The 26,228-nt window shown below is 34.6% G+C and overlaps 2 protein-coding genes across 2 annotated transcripts; one reads left to right on the forward strand and one right to left on the reverse strand.

The window, feature by feature from the left end:
• Positions 1 to 389: 389 nt before the first annotated feature.
• LOC125665951 (26S proteasome regulatory subunit 8) lies at positions 390 to 14,840 on the reverse strand. Its single transcript, XM_048898986.2, has 13 exons — positions 14,762 to 14,840; positions 10,339 to 10,419; positions 10,046 to 10,115; positions 8,714 to 8,811; positions 7,372 to 7,497; positions 6,963 to 7,124; positions 6,581 to 6,744; positions 5,497 to 5,573; positions 5,210 to 5,286; positions 4,644 to 4,742; positions 4,187 to 4,297; positions 1,599 to 1,685; positions 390 to 601 (listed from the first exon to the last, which is right to left on the reverse strand). The coding sequence occupies exons 1-13, from the start codon at positions 14,774 to 14,776 to the stop codon at positions 548 to 550; spliced, it is 1,221 nt and encodes a 406-aa protein (XP_048754943.1). The 5' UTR covers positions 14,777 to 14,840; the 3' UTR covers positions 390 to 547.
• LOC125665936 (chondroitin sulfate synthase 2-like) lies at positions 14,835 to 24,858 on the forward strand. Its single transcript, XM_048898963.2, has 6 exons — positions 14,835 to 15,782; positions 16,702 to 16,830; positions 17,939 to 18,078; positions 19,375 to 19,493; positions 19,886 to 19,999; positions 22,287 to 24,858. The coding sequence occupies exons 1-6, from the start codon at positions 15,084 to 15,086 to the stop codon at positions 23,378 to 23,380; spliced, it is 2,295 nt and encodes a 764-aa protein (XP_048754920.1). The 5' UTR covers positions 14,835 to 15,083; the 3' UTR covers positions 23,381 to 24,858.
• Positions 24,859 to 26,228: the final 1,370 nt, after the last annotated feature.

Genomic DNA, 26,228 nt, shown 5'->3' on the forward strand with positions numbered 1-26,228 from the left:
TCTTAATTTTTGCACTGAAGTTCAAATGAGAATTTTGATGATTTAAAATTTTCTTGAAGCTCTTGAATTTATGCACTAAACTGTACGTGAAATATGAGAAAAATAACCCTTCATTATTTGAGAAAATTGTGTGGTCTCTGGAATAAGATTCGATGTCCAGGACTCGACAAAGCCTCATCCTAGACTGCAAATCTTGTCGCCAGTGGAATTTCCCTAATCCACTCTCATACCAATGAAGGATTCTATTAATCTCTGGCATCTTGAGACAGCGGATAAAAGGTGATCAGAAAGGCTCACTTGAACTTTCAGCTCAGGTGAGCTAAAAATTGCGTTCAGATTATTCATTTGGATTAATATGAACCAATTTGACAATAAAAACCATCACAAAGTACATGTATGTAGAATTTAATTACATCATCTTTTCAGATACATTGATACATGGACTGATGGCAGAAATGAAGGTAAAAACTGTCTTTATTTTAAGATTCATGGCCCTCGGACATCACATACAAAGGCAACCTTGACAATCCGATGGATGCCTGTACATCTACTTCCACTGTTTCTTAATGGACATATTCTTCTCAGAGTCCTTCTGCATTACCTGAAAATATGATTAGTGTTTTGATAATAACTATCATTACTTGAACAAACTTGTATCTATACGCTATTCAGTATGTAAGAGTTCTGCATTATTATTTGTGTCCCGGTTGTCCCTGAGAAGATTTTTGAATAACACCTTGGAAAGCGATGAGCCCTTTAATGCAAACAAATTAGAATCCCTTTGTTTGTGCCAAATTTTGCTGGCATTGGTCAATCAAGAAGTTAAAAATGTTCAACTGTTAACGCACGACAGATGTTGACCAAATGCAATAGGTCACCCAAGTTTTCCTTTCAAGAAATATAAAGTGCAATGTTGGACAAACAAAATCACAAATGAGATGTAACAGGATTCTTACACAAATTACACCTAACTTTCAGTATGAAGCGTATACCAAATTTTTTTTATTCTATTCAGTAATTAAAATTCCTCCGAAAGATATATTTCTATCATGCACAAAGTTTAATTTAATATAATTCCAATGTTATTTATTACAATTGTTTTGATTGGACAAAAATAAAGCTGAACAAAAGTTTATACATCAATAAATCCGAAAACGCGAAGTATTCATACACGCCTGAAAACAAATAACATAGTGCGGGGAAACTATTCAAAGTTTTGCAATTGTTAACAAAGTGAATGTATTGGAATTATAAGAATTAAACATTCTTTTTGAAGAATTTATCGATGTGTAAACTCCGGACATTTTACTCACAAACTTAACATAAAAGTGCTTTGCACTTTTATTCAGTTTGTGAGTAAAATGTCCGGAGTTTACACATCGATAAATTCTTCAAAAAGAACGTTTAATCCTATAAAATATTTTGCAAAAAACCTACGACATCACATGAGGATCAATCAACCATAATTTATAATACGATAAGGATAATGAAAAATGCTATTCTCCTTTTGATTGTCATCGACAAAATCACAATTCTTTATAATAGCTAAAAGCTCCTATTAAACTTTATATATGTATATGTTTAAATTCTACAATTACCTTTGCAACAGCTAACTCAAAATCTTCTTGTGTGACATGTACTCGTCTCTCCCTTAATGCATACATTCCAGCTTCCGTGCACACTCCCTGAAAGTAACAGCAATTGTATTAACTACCGGTAACTAGAATTATCCTTCTTGGTTCACAACTTCAGTTCTAGAAATTGTTTTCTGTTTTTGAAGTTGCTATTACGAAATCCTTTAAAGGGATAGTAATTTAGTAAACCCATTTTCCAATTTTTCAAAAAATTAAAATGAGGCCAGACGACTCATACAAGTCATTTCCTGTAAATAATAACAATTCTATGCATTTATTTCCAAGTTTAAAAGATTTATAGTTTCAAACTATGTTCCCTGAAATTTTGCTTCCTGGACAAAATTGAATTTGCTATATTAGTTGGGTCCTAGTGTAAACTTATGACAGATATGCAATCATTTTGAAGTTGACAAATAGTCAAATATCATTCACTTATATTTTTATAACATTAGAAAGGAATGAGATGAGTGGGGATGAGATTTTAAAAAATCAACAAAAGAACTATACTATCTCTTTAACAAATATACGCATTTCATAAAAATGATCAAAATCATGTTGAATATCAGATACCCAATAATTAACAAGCACAATGCCAAACAAGAGCACCCTGGGAAAAATTGCTTACCTGAGAAGTTTGCATTTTCCCCACATAAATTATTAATTCTCACCTATGATCCCACCTTGGACTCAGTGGTTTTGGATAGTGTGAACTAATTTAAATCTATACTACATAAGGATGCTAACTTATAAATCTTTGTGACTTTTGAGAAGAATGTTAATTTGAGAAGAACGTTAAATGTTTTGAAGTAAAATTTCAAAACCCTCTTGTGGTTTTATTTTAACTTCAAGGGCTATGTGAACAAAACGAAACCTACATTATATATATGCATTGCTTGCCTATTAGTTTAACACATTATACTTTTTGAAAACATCCTATCCTATGCAGGTCTTTGAATCTAAATACAACTCCTGCCTTGTTCCCATAGGTTATAGCGAGAACGAACTTGAACCCTACACTACATGATGATGTTTGCAATTCAATTTTAACAAACTGTACCCTCAAGGTTCTTCAGAAGATTTCTAAAGAATTTTCTTATATTTTCCTTAATAAATATTTTAACCCCTATTCAGTATTGTGGCATTGCCCTAGCCCATGGGATCTTCATCATATGATAAAGATTTCATAAAAAATTTTGCTTCTCTAGTTCTGTGGTTGTTCAGAAGATTTTTGAAACACACATCTATGAAGTATTTTCATATTTCTTTGTTATTTCAAGTGGAATGACTCATAATTTTTACATATTTGAATTCCTCTTAATCAAAGATGCTTTGGTTGAATTGGCCCTGTGGATCTTGGGGGGAAAAAATAAAAAATATTCAAGAAAGATGTCGGGCAAACCTTGATTGAAAAATCATGTGAGCCTGAGGCCCAGGTGAGCTGATTAATGCAACTTATCTTTAAATCTACCTATTTGTCTAGCTTCCATGTCTGCCTAAAAAAAACAAGATGCGATAGTGATTTGTGAAACAAACTTTCATATCCCTGGTAATTCAACTGTTACCAGTGGCCTAGCTACATGTACATCTTAGCATTGTAAGCACGTGCTTACAAATACTTTTTCTGCAATTTTAAAAAATACATAGTTATTTTTTCATAGCAAATTCTGAGAACGCTTTGCGTTCATACCCAAACTTTTCCTGAAGCATTCCGAACTTGCTCCTATACACTGTACAAAATATTAACTGCACAGTTTAATAAATTTGCACTTTGATACAACTGTCCAAATCCCATGGGGATATGGGTTAGTATAGGTCCTTAGTACCCCTTGCTTGTTGTAAGAGGCGACTATATGGGGCAATCCTTCAGATGAGACCGCAAAAACTGCGGTCCCGTGTCACAGTAGGTGTGACACGATAATGACTCATCCCTGCTGAATGGCCATAACCACCACGCATAGGCCTATAAATTTTGCAGCATTCACTGGCAATGGTGATGTCTCCGAATGAGTGAAAATATAATTGAGAGGGATGTTAAACATTATATAATCAATCAACAATCGTCCGATTGAAATAACATTCTTTTATTTGAGAGTACTTCAATCTAGATTAAAATGAAAAGAGGCAACACTGCCTTTTCAGAACACAATTAAGATATAGGGCAAAGTTAAAACAATAAACAAAATTACGAAGAAAAAAGAAAATTCAAAACACAAAAAAGACCCCAGAAAATCAAACTGGCTGTGATGCTATATCATACATGTAGAACATGTTCTGTACCCCCCCCCCCCCCCCCCCCCCCCCCCCCAAGCTTACAATTATTCTATCCTTAGCTACACCACTGGTCACTTACAAATGTGGCAAAGTTGATATTGATAAATGACCTTAACAATGACCTGTTCACAATGAACATTCTATTTTAGATAGTTCAAAAGTTATGAGCAAAAGTTCAGGTGTTGGCAGATAATGACACAAAGAGACAGACAGATGAAAAGCAATATACCCAACAATCTTAGAACAAAACAAAACAAAACAACAACAAAGAAACCAGTTACCTTAACCTCTGCTCCTGAAGCTCCGGGCATCATTTCAGCAATTTTTCTAAGATTGATTCCCCGAGTTAGATTCATTTTACGTGAATGAATTTTCAGAATGTCTAATCTAGCCTGTAAGACACAGAATCTGATATGAAGAGAAAGTGACACTAAATTTTTACATGCCAAACATAAAATACTATTGGAATCTCTCACTGTTCTATTTTTAAAACAGGCATTAGGACCAATGATTCTACCAATTACATTTACATTAAAGTTTGTCATGATATGGTGCTTGGAAAAAATTATCAAATTCACTGGCACTACAATGAAGATTATAATATCCTGTGTTTCTACAATCCAGAAGTAATATTTTTGTGCATCTGTAGGACATATGTCTGGTTTTTTTTCTTCAAATTTTGAAAACTCCATTATCAAGAACAGTAACTGCATCAATAGATTAAAACAAATAATAGACCTCTTCATTCGGAGGAGGGAACTCAATTTTTCTGTCTATCCGGCCTGGACGTAACAAGGCTGAATCGAGGATGTCAATTCTGTTTGTAGCCATGATCACCTATAGAATTTTAAAATACCACATATTAAGAATGTACAAAAAATGGAGGGACCAAATATTGCACGACATGTTAACATAAAAAACATAATAACCCCATACAGTGATTTTTCAAGGCCCATTTTGGGTCCGAATTTCGGCCCTTTCCCCTTCTAAAAATTGCCAATTTTTTCCCAATTTAGCTTGTATTTTCCCCAAAAATAAAATTATGAAAGGAAAATGTACTTGAAAAAAATAAACATTCGATGTGAATTATATACATGAGATTTCACAAAGATTATGGGAATGATGATTTGGATAGAATAATTGAAAATGATATGATTTTGAAACTTATTTATGATGAAATTGATTTTTCCCAATTTGACTGAAATGTCGACAATTTTTCCCAATTCGAAAGCCACAGGACCCTTGTCAAAAGTGTAGAAAAATCACTGCCCCATATACATATATGTAAATACAGTATACATTACTTTTATATTTTGTTTCGGCTCAAAGCCATCCAGTTGGTTCAACAACTCCAACATTGTTCTTTGTACTTCAGAGTCACCTGTATATAGTTTATACATCTAGATGCATGTTGCATGAATACATACAAATGGATTTCTCATGCAATTTCTGCATGTAATTGACAAATTATCTGTTCGTAAAGTTCAAATTGTTAATCTGATATCAAGTTTGTTTTATCAAATGAATGTGTTGCATTATGCGAGCTTTAAAACATCTGCCTTAAATTTATATCAGAAATAGTCTGCCATACCTCCAGACCCGCCTTCTAATCTTGATGATCCTATAGAATCAATCTCATCCATGAAAATGATGGAAGGTGCATGCTCCCTAAACAACAAACCAAATACAATTTGATTAGGGTCTCATACATATGTAAGGATACACTTTAATCAAAATTATTTCAACATCTTATTTGCATATCAATTCAATGTTGCAATTCCTGGTAAAAAAAAATTCTTTTGATCACATCCCATAAACAATTTGTGACCTCAGTATTACCCTAGAGGTCATGTTTGTGACAAACTTGATTCCATATCAATGAAGGTCTTGCTGTTCTTGAGAATAATATTTTCAAATATTTCATCCTATCCCAACGTAAAACTTTGATCTGCTATAGTGGCCCTAACCCTATCCCCGGGACTATGACTTGCACAAATTTGAATCTCCACTCATTAAAAAAGCTTTCATATAATCTTTGTCTTTTCTAGTCCAGCTATTCTTGAGAAAAAGATTTTTAAATGATGCCACCATATTTTCACTATTTCTAATTATCTCCCCTTTGAAAAGGGTATAACCCTTCATTTGAACAATTTCTAATCTCCTTTACCAAAGGATGCTTTAAGGTAAATTTGGTTGAAAATGGTTCTGGAGAAGAAGTTGAAAATGTGTAAGTTTATACACAAACGATTACACATACAAATGCAAGTCAACAGGTAGAACAGAAAACCTCACTGGAGCTTGTAAGTCAGGTGAGCTAAAAAGTGCAGAAAACCATGTGGGACAGACTGACAGACAGAGGGAGGAAACTTAGAGTCCCCATCGGTTTCACCGGTAGGGGACTAATAACTATAGGGACAATAATTGTTACACAGACACTTGATGTTAATGATTGTTACACATGCACTCAGGGATGTGACTGAATTCCTCAGAAATCAGAGGAAAGCTGGTCAAAAAGGGAGGAAAACACCTCACCCTACCTGTAAAAATATAATTTTTTGCCACTTTAGATCAAATCCAGAGTGTTTCATTTGTTCGAAAATTGAGCAAATCAGAGGATTTCCTCTGAAAAGAGGAAAAATCACATCCCCGTACACTTGATGTTAATGATGACTTACCTAGCCATGACAAAGAGCTCTCTCACCATCCGTGATCCCTCCCCTATAAACTTCTGAACCAGTTCTGATCCTGACACACGAATAAATGTACACTCTGTGTGATGTGCCACTGCTCTAGCTAGGAGAGTCTTCCCTGTTCCTGGCGGCCCATACAACAACACACCCTGCAAAGTACATTCACAATGTGTGTTTATCAACTGTTTTGTAAGACACATCTGGTCTATCAATACATTAATTCAGGACCCAGTGTCAAATGTGCAAAATCATTAAAATTCCTACCAGGACAAATAATTATGTACATATGGATTAATAATTATACATGCACAATATAAACAAATTAGCTTAAGCCTTTAAATCTATATTTCTTGTTTTACAGATTTACCTTTGGTTGTGCTATTCCTAGTGCCTCAAATAACTCTGGATGCTTCACAGGCAGTTCAATCACTTCTTTGATTTCCTTAATCTGTTTGTCCAGACCTCCTACCATCTCATAGGTAGAATCTGGCACCTTTTCTACCATCATCAAACTTACAAGTGGGTCCACCTACACAATAGGATGGATGTAATGCACATTCACGTACAAATAAACCAATATGAGTGGTGTATTGGACTTTAATGTAACACATAATATGAATGGGTATTGGACTTTAATAACCAATATGAGTGATGTGCTGTACTTTAATGTAATACATTGAGGTTATGGCCCTTCCTTTGAAAATCTTTAATTTCTGGATACATTTTGATCAGGGGAGCTAAAACCTATTTCAGAACTCCGAGTCCTGTGATTTTACCTTGTTGGGTAGGATTTTGTGCAGGGTGTAACTGTCATTCCGAAGAGCAACTCTACAATTTGGGGTCACATCATTGATGTCTATGTTTTTGTCAATGTCCACCACAAACTTTCCTTCTGGATGTACCTGCACACAAAATACCAGAAAATATTCACACATACTTTTGGATGTACCTGTACACAAAATACCAGAAAATAGTTACACATACTTTTGGAGGTACCTGTATACAACAGTGCTTCCCAAGGTCTTCTGGTACTTACTGGACATTTGGTCCAGTAATGGTTGAAATATTACTGGACCAAATCACATTTTACTAGATCAAAATTTATATGCAAATCAATCCCCTATTGTGGCCCCACCCTACCCTTGGGGGCCATGGTATTTACAAACTTGAATTTACATTATATCAGGAAGCTTAAAATTTCATGTAAATTTGAACTTTCTGGCCCAGTGGTTCTTGAGAAGAAGATTTTTAAAGATGTTCCCTATATATTCCCATGTAAACCTTTGATTCCCTATTGTCGCCCTACCCTACCCCCAGGGGCCATGATTTTAACAAAATGTCAGGAAGCTTTCATGTAAATTTGAACTTTTTGGTCCAGAATGGCATCAGCGATGTACATTATTAGCTCAAGCATTTCACTTCATATTCGTCAGTGGAGTAAACTTTTTCAACCCGTGTTCAACACCAGTGTTATGAAATACACGTTTTTTTAACTCGAGCAATTCGCGTAACTCAAATGCAAATTGTTAAATCAAACGTGCCCATGTTGTTCAAGTACTTCTTGATCAGAGTATAGTTTAAATGCTTTATTTACGTGTTATTTATTACCTAATTCAAACTCTTCAAAGACATCTGTAGTTTCATGGGATATTGCTCAATTGTATTATCACCCTCTTGGGGGAATTGAAGATGATTGCAAGTTTGATAAATATTTGAGTTAAAGGTAAACACGTTTTCTGTTTGCAATGACTAAAGAACAGAATAAATTTTGGGACATGCTGCTAAAAACTGAAAATTTATCTAATCATGTATTTCATTGAAAAAGAAATTATCGGACACTTGGTCCGGCCAACAACTGATATTGATCGGGCCAAAACAAAAATTACCGGACATTTGTCAATGTCAGACGGACCTTCGGAATCATTGATACAAAATGTAAGAAAATATTCACAAATACTTTTGGCTGTACCGATAAACAAAATACCAGAAAATATTTATACACACTTTTGGATCCGATGTACCTGTACACAATATACTAGAAAATATTTACACATAGTTTTGGATGTACCGATTCAGAAGCATTTTTGTAACATTCTAATTACTTAATCAGTTTTATACCTTGACTAAGACTTTCTTTTTATCCATAGGTTTTACAACCTCCCCTACATAAGAGCCTTGCTCCTGCAGCAGCTGCAGTTCTTCTCTCAGCATCCTCACTAGTAAAATATAATCAATTGGTTCAATTCTAATGCGAGACAAAACACATACTGTAGAAGTAGTAGTTAATGACAAAACACATACTGTAGAAGTAGTAGTTCATGACAAAACACAGACTGTAGAAGTAGTAGTTAATGACAAAACACATACTGTAGAAGTAGTAGTTAATGACAAAACACATACTGTAGAAGTAGTAGTTAATGACAAAACACGTACTGTAGAAGTAGTAGTTAATGACAAAACACAGACTGTAGAAGTAGTAGTTAATGACAAAACACACACTGTAGAAGTAGTAGTTCATGACAAAACACAGACTGTAGAAGTAGTAGTTAATGACAAAACACATACTGTAGAAGTAGTAGTTAATGACAAAACACATACTGTAGAAGTAGTTAATGACAAAACACATACTGTAGAAGTAGTAGTTAATGACAAAACATGTACTGTAGAAGTAGTAGTTAATGACAAAACACATACTGTAGAAGTAGTAGTTAATGACAAAACACAGACTGTAGAAGTAGTAGTTAATGACAAAACACAGACTGTAGAAGTAGTAGTTAATGACAAAACACATACTGTAGAAGTAGTAGTTAATGACAAAACATGTACTGTAGAAGTAGTAGTTAATGACAAAACACATACTGTAGAAGTAGTAGTTAATGACAAAACACATACTGTAGAAGTAGTAGTTAATGACAAAACACAGACTGTAGAAGTAGTAGTTAATGACAAAACACAGACTGTAGAAGTAGTAGTTAATGACAAAACACATACTGTAGAAGTAGTAGTTAATGACAAAACACATACTGTAGAAGTAGTAGTTAATGACAAAACATGTACTGTAGAAGTAGTAGTTAATGACAAAACACATACTGTAGAAGTAGTAGTTAATGACAAAACACATACTGTAGAAGTAGTAGCTAATGACAAAACACATACTGTAGAAGTAGTAGTTCATGACAAAACACGTACTGTAGAAGTAGTAGTTAATGACGAGGACTAATTATGTGATCTTTAGTCTGCAACACTATGTAGGGGGGGAAATACATGGCAATATGTTGCGAGTAATTCACTATGATAGCGTGTGATAAGTACTTGTGATCAAGTTTGATCATGACGATATAGGAGGCTTTGTTTGATTTTAAACTCATTTATGGACACATTGCTTCTCCTGGATACATCATGTAGCCTAAGAATTGACCAATTTTAATACAAAAAAATTGCATTTTTCACCTTTAGCATTCAGCTCATTCCTCTGTGCTTCCAATCTTCTCAAGTTCTGAGTCTTTTCTGTCACAATGAGCTGAAAAATTTAATATTGAATTTTATGTACACTACATTTAAGTGAAAAAACAATTATCGTTAACAATCATGCTTTCCATTTTATCCGTTTATAACATGGTGTAAAAATGCCCATCAGTAGGTATATACTGATGTACAGAATGTTACTTGTAGATTCCTCAGACACCCCCCCCCCCCCCCCACTTCAATAATCATGATAAATTAATAGTTTAGCTTTTATTTACCTGCAACTCTTCAATTTTACTGACATAATACTGTTTAATTCCTTCATGGTTCACTGATGTGGTACCATCAACCTCCATTTTCTGATGAAGACAAAACAAAAAAATCAGTAACAAATACAGTAGTAATGGCCTCCACTCAAGTATGAACTTAATAGTGGTTCACTATAAACATGAACTTAATAGTAGTTCAATACAAACATGAACTTAATAGTAGTTCAATACAAACTCTTTCTCAGTAAGTTTAAATGGGCAAGTGATGATATGAAAATGATTTTTTTAACCATCAGTGTGATAAGATACTAATAGTCTACAATTGACAATACAAGTTTTTCTGTGCTTTTGACCACATCTACCTCTTTTCTGAAAGAAGTCTATGTTCACAAATTTGTTTCGAGTTAAATCTTTCTTATATAAATATTGTATGTAGTTGAGGGTAACATTGAAAATTTTCACCCCGAGAAAACCATTGTCAACCGAGGCATAGCCGAGGTTGACAATGGTTTCTCAAGGGGGTGAAAATTTCAATGTTACCCTCAACTACATGCAATATTTGTTTTATTATACTGAATGTTATGTAAACAGGAAAGCAGAAAAACCTACGTCTGTTGACATTTGATCAATCACTGTCATGCGATATTTCAAATATCGATGCGGATATTCCCATTTTTTACAAACGCTCAAATGACGTCGTCTAACAATCTACGGCGAACCGTACACGCATAAATTTGACGCATGTGATAATTTTTTTATAATATCACCCGTTGTCAAGTACTGTTACCCGTTGCTAGATACGATCACCCTGGGGCGCGTGTTTTATGTTCTAAGAGGGTAACAATATGTTTTTTCAAATGCTTCTCGACCAATCAGGTTCGAGTATTTTACATGAAAGTATAATAAAACAAAATATCCCATCTTTCAAAATTGTAATTGTCATCTAACCAGGGTTTTTTCCCCAACTGATTATTCATGTTATTTCATTTAAGATCAAGAACTGAGCTAACCTCAATCCATGTGACTAGATAAGTCATACAAGTTGTATTTAACTACCAAAAGTTTCATTAGTTTAGGAGCATATTAAAAATGTATTTACATTTGCTAATGCATTACACTGTACCCCTTATTTTCAACTGGTAACATATCTCTGGTAATAGCTAATGAGTATTTGTGCTCATACACACCTTATTTGGAGCTCTGAGTTCATGTGATTTACTAACATATTAACTCATAACTGTGAGAATCAGTAATTTTAATTTATAGCTTAAATGAAAATCTGGTACTTAGGAAATTTTTTTGTGACATTTTCATCATTTCAATTCTAAATCTACTTCAGCACATAAAACTAAAATGCAGAATTGGTCTTTGCTGGAAATACATGTTGTTCATTATGCTTAGGTTTCCTTTCAGCCCAAGAATAACTTTTAAGTAAACAACGTGTTCTTGTATAAAGTTCGTTAATAACCTCTCAATGCTTAATTTTTGATACAATGCTGATTTCATCTTGCGTCACAGGGGTACCTGGTAAACAAATAACACTGTCTGATGCCTGTAAACCCAGAATAGACTTGCGACTTTAAACGAGAAAAGAAAGGACGATCAGTTGTTTGTATCATTTAGTATGACAAAACAAAAAGAGCCCAAGTCATGGGAGGAAATTCACAAAAACCAAACAGGAATCAATTATTTGAATAAAATGAAACAAAACAAGCAATTTCAAACAGTTTTATATTATAATTTGTCTTCTATCCTGCATTAGTGGAAAAATACCAGAAACAGTTTTTTTTAAAAATGCCAATACAAAAGAATTGATAGTAAATGGCAAGTCTAAATATCTTGAAGACATTCCTTCAGGGTTGGACGGTTAAAACCGTCCCCGGTTTTAACCAGCGGTTTTAACCGTCCTGGTCAATACTCCCTAAGTGGTCAATACTGGTCAATTGAGATTTAAACTGTCCATTTTCCTATTTTTGTATATTTTTTGCAAAGATAAATTAAGCCTTTTCATTATGATATATGGATCAATTGGTTATCAATAATTTTCATTAGATAAATAGATGTAATTTCATAAGTTTAATATATTTGGTTTGCTGAAACTGTGACCATAATATCTTCAGAACTATAAAAGAGGGTCACATATAGCATAACTAGACAATAGGATCTTCTTATACATGTACCTGGACAGATTAAGAATAACAGGACATTAAATAAATACAGTGATTTAATATGAATTGGGTGACTGATGCTGTAGATAAACAATGTGTTGCAATGTACAGAGCAGGAGATGTACCTGAGCATAGGAAACAGAGTTGACAGTTGTTAATTAGCATACTCTGGGACCAGAGTACATGTTATTGTTATGAAAACATCACCAACACACCCCCTAAAATGTTTATTTAACAGTTAAATGAAGATTTGAAACAATATGTAGTTCTTGATAAACTAAAGGATTTGAACAGAAATAGAAAACACTTCCCCCATCATACTATCTATGGCTTCAACAAAACATTTTGGAATTTCTATGATATTGTTGAGGACAACAACAAGACCACAGCAAGATGTAAAGACTGCAATGCTGTTGTCAGTGCCAAAGTAATACGGCCACGAAACAGTTTTTAATTTTTACAATAAACTTTTATATCTTCCCCTATTTAATTGAGTCATTTACTTTATTTAATATTATGACTTGCAAGTATATTATAAACTCATAGTGCATGACATTGTTATGAATTACAGTATTTACCATAATGGCCACTGAAACATTTAAAATAACCAACAACACAGACTATAATGACTAGTGATGGGCAATCGGACCAAAAACCATAATCGATTATCGGTAATAATCGGACACAAGTAATCAATTAATAATCGATTATAATCGGAATTGGCATTTAAGTGTTTTCCCCTCAAATTAGATGTAACAGAATCATTAAATGTATGGAAACAGCATTTGAATTCTTTTTTGTTTCATTTGTTCACAGGTAAATAAATCAGGATTCCAATATATCAAGTGATGGAATTTATCTATAATCTCAATGTATCAAAGATATCAGAGATAGGCTCCTTTATTTGACTGTTGAATGTCATTGTTGTTACCGTCCTTCATATCTCCCGCCATTTTGTTTGCTTATTTTTGATCGGGTTTGACATACAGAAAATAAAATTTGAACAAAGTTGAAGTGATTTCCGGATTTTGTTTGGTCAACGATGTCGGCGACTTTTATTTTGTAATCGATTAGTAGCATCGTAGGTCTCTGAACGACCGACAATCGATCATTGGCGACAATCGTTTCATCACTAATAATGACCAAACAATTTTCAATCAACCAGTATTGACCACTATTGACCAGTATTGACCGGTTTTAACCAGTATTGACCACCGGCCCGGTCAATACTCATATTGACCACTTTTTTGCCAACCCTGCATTCCTTAGGTTCAAAGAATAGGTACATATATGTGGGTACAAGTCAACTCGGCACCTGGTTAATTTCGCACTTGAAAAAAAGGTTAATTCGGCACCTAGTGAATTCGGATTCGACACCTAGTAAATTCTCTTACGGTACCCAAGAGAACTCGCATCCAAGTTCTCCAGGAGAAATCTTACCCATCAATATCTGGATACGAGTTCTCCTGGAGAAAAACTTCGTCATTTCACCAAACAGAAATGTGGGTATGAGTTCTCTTGGAGAAGTCGAACTCGTACCTAAATTTCTGAGTACGAGTTCTCCTGGGTACGAGTTCTCCAGAAGTCATTCAAAGTGCCGATATTTAGCCGAGTGCCGGTGTTATTTAAAACCTCCGTAGCAATGGAAAAAATTTAAATTGCCAGCCATTTCTAAATAAATGTTGAAGATATATCACTTACAAGTACGTTAAAAAGATTTAGAAATATTGCACACATATTGTTCAGCATACACATTATTCTTATATGCTTAAAACAATGGCCGAATTAACTAAGTGCCAAATTAACTAAGTGCCAAATTAACCAAGTGCCGAGTTCACCTGGGGCCGAGTTGACTAGAATTCCATATAAGTTACTATCTGTCGTGTCTTAAAGTTAAACAGAGACAATTCGAATTAGTGTTGGTCTTCGGTACTGAAACACAGGCCTTTGAATTTCGATCAATGTGTAGTAAGGGTGATATATATACCCTTTCTATATATAAATACTATAGAGGGCATATATATCACCCTTACTACACATTTAACAGTTTATTGATAAAAATCCAGACGCTTGCGAGTGTGACTGGAATGACAACGCGTTTCTCTTATCTAGAGATTTTAATGTATTTGCTCGTTAAATTATAGTTTTCTAAAACAAATCTCCTCTATAATGAAAATATATATAATATAAACAAATAAAATAAATGAACAAATTCATTTTAACTCAAGAATTCAAAGTTTTTCATCGTCAGTTATTGTATTTACCTGATCGGCTGCCATTCTTAACCTTAATCTTTGTTACGAAAACGCTTAACTTACTTTTTTCGTTTTAAAAAGCGTTTTTGCGATCAAGACTTGAATTCCAGTATGTAATTAAATCAAAACGAAAATATATAAAAATAATTTTGATAAAATAGTAGATCCTACTTTGTGAATTAATGCATTGATGTTATATATCTCCAACTATAGACTACATACAAAAATATTCATAATTTCAATATCTAAAAAATCAAACTTAATTTCGTTTTGTCATTAATTACATTCTTGAGATGAAGAGAAAGAGCTGAAGTCACTGAAAATTATTAACATGATGCATTTTTCTGGAATTCGTTCATTTTTGCCCGTCTTAGTGGGAATTTGCCTGGGATTTACATTGAATGTTATGATAGCTCCTTATCTGGATGAAACCTGTGATCCTTCGAATATCAGTGAGGAGCAGCTAATTAAATTGAGGGAAACAAAGTCACTTCGTGCAGAGAAAGTCAGTAAAAAGGAGCAACCCGTCCTTAAACCAAAACATTATGACCTACCCCAGCCCATAAAACAGGAGTATGACCCATATAAAAAGCATGTTCGACCTAGATTTGTGGCCACAGAACTTGGAATTCGTGAGAAGCTGTTTGTTGCTGTTTTAACAAGTCAAGATACAGTGAACTCCTTTGCTCTCGCTGTAAACAAAACTACAGCACATTATGTCACGAAACAAATGTACTTCAGTACCTCAAAATCGGGGAATGTGCCAGCAGGAATGCCGATTGTTAGCTTTACGGATAAGAACATTAGACATTTACCGCTTCATGTGCTAAAATATATTTCCGAACATTATTCCCATACATATGACTATTACATGTTTATCACTGACAGGACGTACATACGAGCTGAGAAGGTTTACGAGCTTGTCAGTCATACAAGTATTAGTGAGGACATCTACATTGGTGCTTCCAATATACATGGTGATGATGGTGTCGATATGTGTTCTCTGGAAGGAGGGATTATAATTTCACAGGTCTCTTTCATCATCCTTGAACAACGCATTTCTTCCCCAAAAAAGTAACCCCCTCCCCCCTTCAGCCCCCTTTGTTCTTAATTCAGACCACACCACTCACAATTTATTTTTATATCACTTTTTATATTCTTGTTTCTTGGGCTAATACATCGTTTCCTGATAAACCTTCTTTGAATGTTCAGAAAACTGCATATGATATGGCCGACTTTTCTTAGCGCATATCCATGAAACGTTTGTGCAGAATGGACTAGCAAAGATAAATCTGCATGGAAACAAATATACTGTGCATTCAGGAAAATGTTCAGTGACAAGTAATGTGTCCAAATTTGTACATTACAGTATATAGGGTTAGAATCACCATGGTGCCCATAGACCCATGGTTCTTTATCTAATGTCTTGAGAATATGACTGGATGGGATGCAACAGTAAGATTGGAAACCATGAAATTTGCCCACTAATCTAACAATGCTTCTCCCAGTTTAAGATATATAGAGGCATTATGTTTTGATAATTTTACCACTCTTGCCTTCACATTTTTTAATTTGTGAGAGGTTTAAACCATGTAACTGTTAAATTGCATGACTTTTATGATGTACATTTTTATTATGTTCATTCTCTTTGTTGTGAAGTATGAAAGGTCATTAACACGTAGGAACTATCAAAAGATATCTTTAAAATTTGAAATAATGAATTTTGGAATTTGTTATTTCAAAATTAATAATTTGTTTTAAGCTTTTAAATAAGTGTATTTGTTTTGATATGACAAAATTGTAAAGTCCGTAACCATTGAATTCAGAATTTGAAATAATGAATTCGAAAAATCACTACACTCCATAAATATGCTGCATCTCGGTGCTTGGTTGGCATTTAAATAGATTAGTAATTTAGTAGTAAACATGTACTGTCCTTGTTTTTCTAGTCGGTCCTACAGAAGGTGATTGCTGACTTGGATTGGTGCCTTGTGAATTCTCCAGATTCCAACCCGAGTATGACACTTGGACATTGTATTCATCATGCCACGAAGCTGCCATGTAGTCAACAAGGAGGGGTAAAGGGCTACTGTTTTTCTTAATACTGACCGCCAGTAAAAAACTCAACAAGGAAGGGTAAAGGGCTACTGTTTCTCTTAATAATGACCGCCAGTAAAAACTCAACAAGGAAGGGTAAAGGGCTACTGTTTCTCTTAATAATGACCGCCAGTAAAAAACTCAACAAGGAAGGGTAAAGGGCTACTGTTTCTCTTAATAATGACCGCCAGTAAAAACTCAACAAAGAGGGGTAAAGGGCTACTGTTTCTCTTAATACAGCGATGGCCATATGTCTGGCATATTTACACTGACATTATATATATTTACACAGGATAAGGAATACCGACATTATATATTTACACTGACATTATATATATTTACACTGACATTATATATATTTACACTGACATTATATATATTTATACAGGATAAGGAATACCGACATTATATATATATTTACACTGGATAAGGAATACTAACATTATATATATTTACACTGACATTATATATATTTACACTGACATTATATATATTTACACTGACATTATATATATTTATACAGGATAAGGAATACCGACATTATATATATTTACACTGGATAAAGAATACTAACGTTATATATATTTACACTGACATTATATATATTTACACTGACATTATATATATTTACACTGACATTATATATATTTACACTGACATTATTATATATTTACACAGGATAAGGAATACCGACATTATATATATTTACACTGGATAAGGAATACTGACATTATATATATTTACACTGACATTATATATATTTACACTGACATTATATATATTTACACTGATATTATATATATTTATACAGGATAAGGAATACCGACATTATATATATTTACACTGGATAAGGAATACCGACATTATATATATTTACACTGGATAAGGAATACTGACATTATATATATTTACACTGACATTATATATATTTACACTGACATTATTATATATTTACACAGGATAAGGAATACCGACATTATATATATTTACACTGGATAAGGAATACTGACATTATATATATTTACACTGACATATATATTTACACTGACATTATATATATTTACACTGACATTATATATATTTACACAGGATAAGGAATACCGACATTATAGAGTAGAGGACTTTGATTACGATGATGACATTCCTATGCTGAGGGAGGATTGGCGCTTTAACTCGTCGATTTCAATTTATCCAATGCCCGATGACCTGTCCCATTTTAAAGTGCACAGGTAAGTCTTTTTGAAGACAATCATGCACTAATTCATGAGGTAAACCCAAACAAATGTGAGGTTGAGTGCAGAGAAAGCGAGTGCGACTTGAAGTGTTAACTGAGAATTTACAGGTATGGTTTTAAAGTTTTCAGAATTGTGAACACATGTGTATGCATGGAGAAGGTCCAGACATGAACTCAAAAGATTCTCATATTTTCAAGGAAAGGGATCAGTGTCCGTAATTGCATCTGTCACACTTGACTTTAATGTTACAACTGTTCGGAAACTGCTCAACGGATTTTGTTCAAATCTTGTAGGATTGTTAGTCACCATATGTAGTTGATCATATTGCGCTGCCATTTTGATCAACAAATTTTACAGGAGTTATTGGACTTTGTTGAATTATAGGAACATTTTGTGGACGCAACTCCTCCAACACCACAGTATGGATTTTGTTCAAATTTTGTAGGATTGTTAGTCACAGTATGTAATTGATCATATTACATTTATATTGGAGCATTATTGAATGAAATAAAGGAATTGAACATCATTAAGATTATATCTCAGCTATAAATCTACTTAGATTCCATATTAAAGCTGTGTCACTTGATTAAAATGTAATTAAACAAGTGCTCTGCAAGGTGTGGGTTAATCTGCTCGTCATGAAGGCAATTTGTAATGGTATACACACACTCTCATTATATGCAAGAACTTGTCCTCTGATTGAATAAAAGTCACAATGTGTGCTGTGTTGTGCTGTAACGTAACTTTCTTCTGGATTGATTGAATATTGTTTAACGTCCCACTCGAGAATATTTCACTCATGTGGAGACGTCACCATTGCCGGTGAAGGGCTGAAAAATTTAGGCCTATGCTCGGCGCTTATGGACTTTGAGCAGGGAGGGATCTTTATCGTGCCACACCTGCTGTGACTCGGGGCCTTGGTTTTTGCAGTCTCAACCAAAGGTGTAGTGTGCATTTTATAGAAGAACTTACGACTTACGTCCAACTTTATATATTGGAATTCTCCTGTTTATTGTAAGACAATTCTCTCCAATGTAAAATAGTGAAGAATTAATGTTGAATATTAAGTTTCAGAAACGTTTTAATTCCCTCATTTAAGCTAATAACTGTGTAATACTATTTAAGACCTGCGACTTAGTCGTATGTTGTTTTGTAAGATGGGCCCCTGCCCCATTTAGTCGCCTCTTACAACAAGCAAGTGTACCCCATGGGATTCTTTCTTGTTTAAAAGTTGGGTAAAATGGATCATGTATTAACTGTTCTTAACATGATTTTTATTTCTTTGAACAGATACTTCTGCCAGATGGAGTTGAATTTGACAAGACAAGAAATCAATAAAGCCAAAGAAAACATTATACATTTAAGTCACTATACGGTGGATGGCGTCAATTCATTATCATGGCCAATAGGTATGGATTGCTGAGTGCTCGTCCACACAAGATGACCTTTTTTTCACCTTTGGCATGGACAGTTTGGATAAAGATTATTCCTTTTAGTATAGGTTGAATCGAACTGTGATTATACTATAGATTAGATTCCTAAATATATGAGAGGAGTTTATTATATAGCGTAATTTCACGAGAGGGCATCACTCGTCAAATAAAATTACTCGCTTTTAATTTTCTGTCGCTAAAATACATGTAAGAACTCTTGATCAACAGACGGCACATGAATTCATGTTAACGATATATATGAGTCATTTCGCCATATTTTAAAAGTACTTGTGTAAATTAAGGAATCTATGTTCTACAGTACCCTTACATAAATGACAACTACAGTTAAATTGTCCGTTATTTCAAAGGTACACCTGAAGCAACAAGACCCAAGAAGAGATTCGACGTCATCAGATGGAGATACTTCACAGAATCGCACATTTACTTTGATGATGACTTCACAAACAGAAGTCCTCTCACTGGTGAGATGTTACCTTCGTTTTCAGTGAAACAAATGTTTGTATTCAGAATTAGCAGTCGTCATGAAAACTTTTCAGAGCCACTAGTCAGTAGGGCTGGTATATTTGACATTTTTACTAGTGCAATGAAATTTCACTAGCCCAGAAAAATGAATAAAAGTCAAAATTAATGTGGAGTCATTTTACCTTGTTTCAATATTCGCTAAGTTAGGGTGGTTATTTTCTGTGCACAATATACAAAACGTGTTGTTCAAGGTACAATCGTATGATAGCCATGTTTCTTAAAAGGTCCTTTTCCTTTTCTCATCATATTTTTTGTGCTTACTTTGAGTTTCTTTTTCTATATTCTTGTTTATTTTGGAGGGGTGGGTGGGTGGGGGTCTGCATTTTACCATGTTTGCCTGCAAAACAATTTGAAGGTCAAGAATATATTCACACTCACTAAAATACTTTTAAACATCTGTGTTAGTGTCAGAGTAACAAATATTAAAATGACAAGGTAATTGAAAGAAAAGCTAACCCAAACATAATCTATTTTGATATAATATCTATTCAGAATGGTTTATTGTCATGATTTTTCACAAATCAGTTGGACTACTTTTGAGGCTAGTTTTAACTTGCATTTGGCTAACGATTTTTTTGTGAAGACTGAATTAGTTGTGTGTAAAGATCCTTTGAAATTATGCACAAGGAATAGATCATGTTATTTTCATGTTTTCAGTATGATTTCTGTCTTTGCAATACTTTTAGCTCACTTTAGCTGAAAGCTCATCTGCATGTTTACTTTTCATGTTTTCAACTTTTCTACAATTGAGCCAGTCTTAACTAAACTTGCCACAAATATTCCTTTGGTAAGAAGGGATTTGGGTGTCTACAGAGAAAGGGTGATACTTTTTCTAAGGGTAGATAATTAAGAAAACAAATGAGATGTTTAAAAAATATCAGAAACTGTAAAAGCCAAGAATATCTATCCAGTAAACAATAGCGTTAGATCTAACAATGAGTAATCAGGCGATTCATTCTAGAGCCCCCAATAAAATATTTGAAGAAATAATTTGAAAAGATTCAGCGAAAAATTACTGACACAACACTCAAGCTTGACCAGTGAAAACAAAGAATTTTGGTTACGTGTTTACAATTTTATATAAAACCAAATAAATATATATAAATATACAAAAGAAAAATTTCAATTAATGAAACCAGATTGTCCATGTTCACTGGAGTGCTCCATGTGTCCACCATTCGCGTCCATACATGTACCACGTGTCCACCACTCAGTTCTGTGTATGTACCACGTGTTCACCACTCAGCTCTGTGTATGTACGTGTTCTGCCTTGGCCCCTTATATGTGTCACATGTTTAGGTCATCCTCTGGCCTAGCGTCAGATTGTTACGCTCTCGGGTAAGCTTCGCCTACCAGGTTGCCAATGCCAGACCTTCATTACAAATCCATGTAACTGTTTTACACCATTTCAAACAGCAAAACAAGTTAATGTAGCAACATTAAAAAGAAAACGCATTACTACTCTAGACACTAAGATGCAGTGCATGTTGCCAAAACCTCCGGTACACAATTGGAACACCCTAACTACTATAGTGCAGTGTTTCTAATTGATATGAAACAGATCCAAGTTAAATACGTACAATTTTCAGAACTACTTATAGTAAAAATAATTTAACAAAGATTCACTTATTCTGACTGGAGATTCAGTTATCACAAAAATCTAATCTACTCCGTCCTATCACAACTGTAGAACAACATACACTCACCAAGTAAGACAGGACTGGCCATTCAAAACAACCCAACCATGACCATAAAATTGAGGCAACTCACAGGATGATAAAAATGAGGGTCACTACGGGCTAATGAATTAAAGCAAAATTAACTCGTAAATGATTGTGGCAATTACTACTTTGTGTTTCTTTTTTTTTGAGCAGTATATTTAAGAGACAAGCATTTTGTGTGTTGTTGTTTTTTTGAGCAGTATATTTAAGAGACAAGCATTTTGTGTGTTGTTTTTTTTTTAGCAGTATATTTAAGAGACAAGCATTTTGTGTGTTGTTTTTTTGAGCAGTATATTTAAGAGACAAGCATCCTAAGTCAGTGGAGATTAAAGTTTATTAGTTTTATACTCTGTTTGAGCTCCACTCTCAATATGGAGTTTTAATGTGATTGTAGCTTTTCATACTTTCTGTGGGTCGCTTTAATTATCTTACACACTGCAACAATCATTAGATCTTATGACCGATAAATGTAAAATGTTTTACGTTATATTCTCCCTTTTCCTAGGAACGGATAAACAGGATGTTGAGGAGATTCTAAAGACGGCCTTTAAGAAAGCCAACAAGCTGTACCACAACAGATTCAGCAAATATCAACTCATCAATGGCTACCGGCGATTTGAACCCTCGCGTGGTATGGAATACAAGTTGGACCTTCAGCTGAGAGACAAAGACACCAACAGTGATGTGCAGAAGAGATTTCACCTTTTACGACCTCTCAACAAACCAGAACTGGTTCCCATGCCCTATGTAACAGAGACCACCCAAGTGTTCATTGTTCTCCCAATTTTTCAAGAAGATGTTGGAGAAGGATTAAAATTTTTAGGAGAATTCCAGAGAACGGCCATAGAAAACAAAGACAATTCCGTCTTATGCCTCTATCTCCTGCACAGGAAAGAAAAATTCACTACAGATCCCTTCGTCAATATCAAGTCCTCAGTAGCTTCCATTACCTCCCAACCAAATGCGAACAACAAGATCATGATGAAAAGCGTGGAAATAAACTATGCCACTATAAAAGAAATTGAGTTGTATGATGTGATAATATCAGACTTCAGTACCAATACACTGGTTTCTATAGTAACTCCAGGTATAGAACTCGAGCTGGACTACATTAACAGAATCCGAATGAACACCATCGCAGGGGTTCAGATCTTCTATCCTATCTCCTACTGGCAGTACAAGCCTAACTTAGCTTATGACCAGAAACCTTATCCAGATATGGTAGAACTGAACCAGAAATATGGGCATTTTGATCCTCTCTCCTTCGTGGATAGTTCATTTTATGTGTCAGATTTTCAGAAAGCAAGGAGGTCCTTGACTGCTGTTGAGGTGAAAAGCTTCTCTTTGATTAGCATGTTCCTGAAATATCAGAAACTGCATATATTTCGTGCTGCTGAGCCTTCCTTGAAATACCGTTGGCAGAATATAACGTGCAATAGAGTTAGTCTGCAGAGGGACCATTGTCTAGAGAGGCAACATCAGCATCTGGCCACACGAGCACAGTTGGCCAAGCTATTGTTTGAGTATGGTGAAATGGACGAAGAGAACGACGACATTGTTGAGGTCCAGTTTGATAAACCATTTCCTGCAAATACCTAAAAATAAACGACTAATTTCAGGAAGCTTGAATGGAACAAAAAATCGTGGTGGCATAATACTCAGTGAACTTATTTTTGTTGCAATTGATGTACTGTTGGTGTGTAGTTTGAATGGATCACAGACAAATTTATACTACATCCAGATTGCCTTGGCTGTATGCAAATCTAAATCTACAAAATTCTGATTTGTAGTTCATAATAGAATAGTCTATTGGACCCTATTCTTAAGATACAGGAACCTTTTTAGAAAATGCTATACCCATCTGTCTTTCAACATTTTTTTTGTAGTGATCTGTTTATATCTCCAGTATTTTTATTCTATAAACTTTGTCAGTGGAAGTTTGACCCCTACCAAAAGAAAAAAGAAGCTAGTTGATTGTTCATTTACTATGCAACTACTGACAATGATGCATATTGATTGGCTAGCAAGCTGGAGGTGAAAAATCATACAATTGGCTGAAACAGGGTGTAAAAATTCATATGACATTGCCATGAGTTCACAAGGTTATGCTGTAACAGAGGCCTACTTCCTTCATATGCTGTTACATTGCATCTGTTTGATATGGGGAGTAAATTTGTTTGTAAGGTTATACATGTATAGGAAATGAGTTGGTTATATGCCCTGATGAGACCTATGTAACTAGTAAGGGCATTTCTGCAGAAACACACCTACAAAATAACTACCATTACTTGTTAATCCAACTAGTCTGATGAAATCACTGGGGAAAACTTTGTACAAGTTACAATGAATTTAACGATTAGTCCAAGCAAAACAAATATATTACACGGAAACAGGAATTCTGGTAGATTATTTTATTATTGCAAGGCTTTATGGAAAGTAACTCCAAGTAGGAGGTTTATCAACTATTTGACAGTTATGTTTAATTAAGAGTCAGTCTTTAAGAGTAAACTTGTGATCAATACGTGGGGGAAAAAGCTATAGAAACTGAAATACAGTTGTGATTATTGTTATTTATATTCACAATTATCGGTAAAGGGTACGCAGTCCATACAGCTACCACCGAACACCGTATTGAAGACAACAAAAAAACCCAGACAAATTGTGTTTGCTTTGCGTCTGTCACAACAAAGCAGATATTTTGGATTACATTTATTTTGTTCCAAAATGTACATCTTGTAAATAGTTGAGACACTTGTATGGAAAAAAAATTCTTATGTGAAACCTAGCTTATTTAAAGAATACTCAAAATGAACTTCAGTGAAATTTTTGTGCAATCCCACCATTCTAGGGGTCAGAAAAATCATGTTATGTTTATGTACATAGGTCAGTGATTATCGTGAGCAGTGTTGGTACATGTACATGTCAATTCGCATTGAATATGATTGTGATAGGCCTGTTGGTGTGATGTACAATGGATATGCATGTAATTAGAAACTGAACTTCATTGATTGAATGTCTGAAGTTTTAAATTCCAAGAGAATATTGCAGAAAGCTTTTGTGAATACATGTAAGCCATCTCTCATTGTTCATTGTTTTATATAAAATAAGGTGTGTTCGTGAAACATTGATGCCCCAGGATTACAACAAATTGGAACTGTAAAGAGATTGTAGTTTCTTTTTCAAACAACTAGGCCAAGGTTACAAGGTCAACAAATCTTGTATTGTAGGAAGGATCTTCTCACAAAAAATGCACATACGTAATATAAAAAGAGTACCTCTTACGATTTGAAAGATATGGCTTATTGAATTTTGTAAAAGTTACCAGCTCGGAGATTTTAGTGTCAATAGAAAGGTCTTGCCACAAGGAATACACATACCAAATACCTTTTATGGTGTAAAAGATATGACCAAGGTTAAAGGTCGTTTTTCTTTAATTTCCCAAAACTAGGGCAAGGTCAACAAATCTGGTATCATTGGAAGAATAGGCACATGCTTAATATAAAATCAGTACCTCTAACGATTTGAAAGACATGGCTTATATTGGAATTTTAAAAGTAGGACAATGTTAAGGTCACCAGCTGAAAGCTGTTGGAGTCGATGTCTTGTCACAAGGAATACGCATACCAAATGTGAAAGCTTTACCTAATATGGTGTAAAAGATATGACCAAGGTTAAAGTTTTTTGCCACAGATGGACAGGCCTAAAACAAGACAGGGCTTCGACGGGTGTGACCGGTTGATAGGGGATGCTTGGTTCTGATAGGCACCTGATGCCACCTCTGTTATATCCAGGGGTCCGTGTTTGCTCAACTCTATTTCGATTTCCTTATTGGAATTAATGTTCGTTATCTTATCCTCTCCATATGAGTGAGAAATTCTCAAAATATAACCAACCCTATCGGGCATCATTACTTACATCTGTGATCAGATTGTAATCCTGTGGGGATCCAGGTTAGAATAGGTCCTCGGTACCCCCTAGGTTGTCGTAAGATGCGACTAAATAGGACGGTCAGACGAGACCGCCAAAACCAAGGTCCCGTGGCACGATAAAAATCCCTTAATTCATGCTCAAAGGCCATATAACGCCGAGCATAGGCCTAAATTTTACAGCCCTTCACCATCAATGGCGACGTCTCCATATGAAAGATTCTCGAGAGGGACGTTAAACAACATACTTGTATCAATTGAACAAAAAGACAACATTTTTTATTTTACACCTGAAAGTGCATACCTTTATTTTCTAAAATTGCAACATATGTTTATCATATTTGTTAATGACGTATTCTAACTCGGATCCCCACGGGACCACGTGATAATGGAGCTACCATAATGATCAGGTCTATGATAAAATGAAGTGGCGCCCCGAATCTATGTCACGTGATAATGGCGATATCATAATATTATGCTGCATGTCTACAATTCTAATTTTTGCACGTCGCGGATTTTGA

Source organism: Ostrea edulis, chromosome 10 (assembly GCF_947568905.1).
Source record: "Ostrea edulis chromosome 10, xbOstEdul1.1, whole genome shotgun sequence".
Classification (NCBI taxonomy): Eukaryota; Metazoa; Mollusca; class Bivalvia; order Ostreida; family Ostreidae; genus Ostrea; species Ostrea edulis.

Bases quoted from the DNA above. Each gene is read 5' to 3' on its own strand.
- LOC125665951 (XM_048898986.2), bottom strand. The intron at 7,125-7,371 runs GTAAAATCACAG...CCTATTGTGTAG, and splicing joins ACAAAATCCTACCCAACAAG to GTGGACCCACTTGTAAGTTT. The intron at 602-1,598 runs GTAATTGTAGAA...TCATATTTTCAG, and splicing joins TTGAGTTAGCTGTTGCAAAG to GTAATGCAGAAGGACTCTGA.
- LOC125665936 (XM_048898963.2), top strand. From the start codon at position 15,084: ATGATGCATTTTTCTGGAATTCGTTCATTTTTGCCCGTCTTAGTGGGA. The intron at 15,783-16,701 runs GTCTCTTTCATC...TTGTTTTTCTAG, and splicing joins GAGGGATTATAATTTCACAG to TCGGTCCTACAGAAGGTGAT. The intron at 20,000-22,286 runs GTGAGATGTTAC...CCCTTTTCCTAG, and splicing joins AAACAGAAGTCCTCTCACTG to GAACGGATAAACAGGATGTT.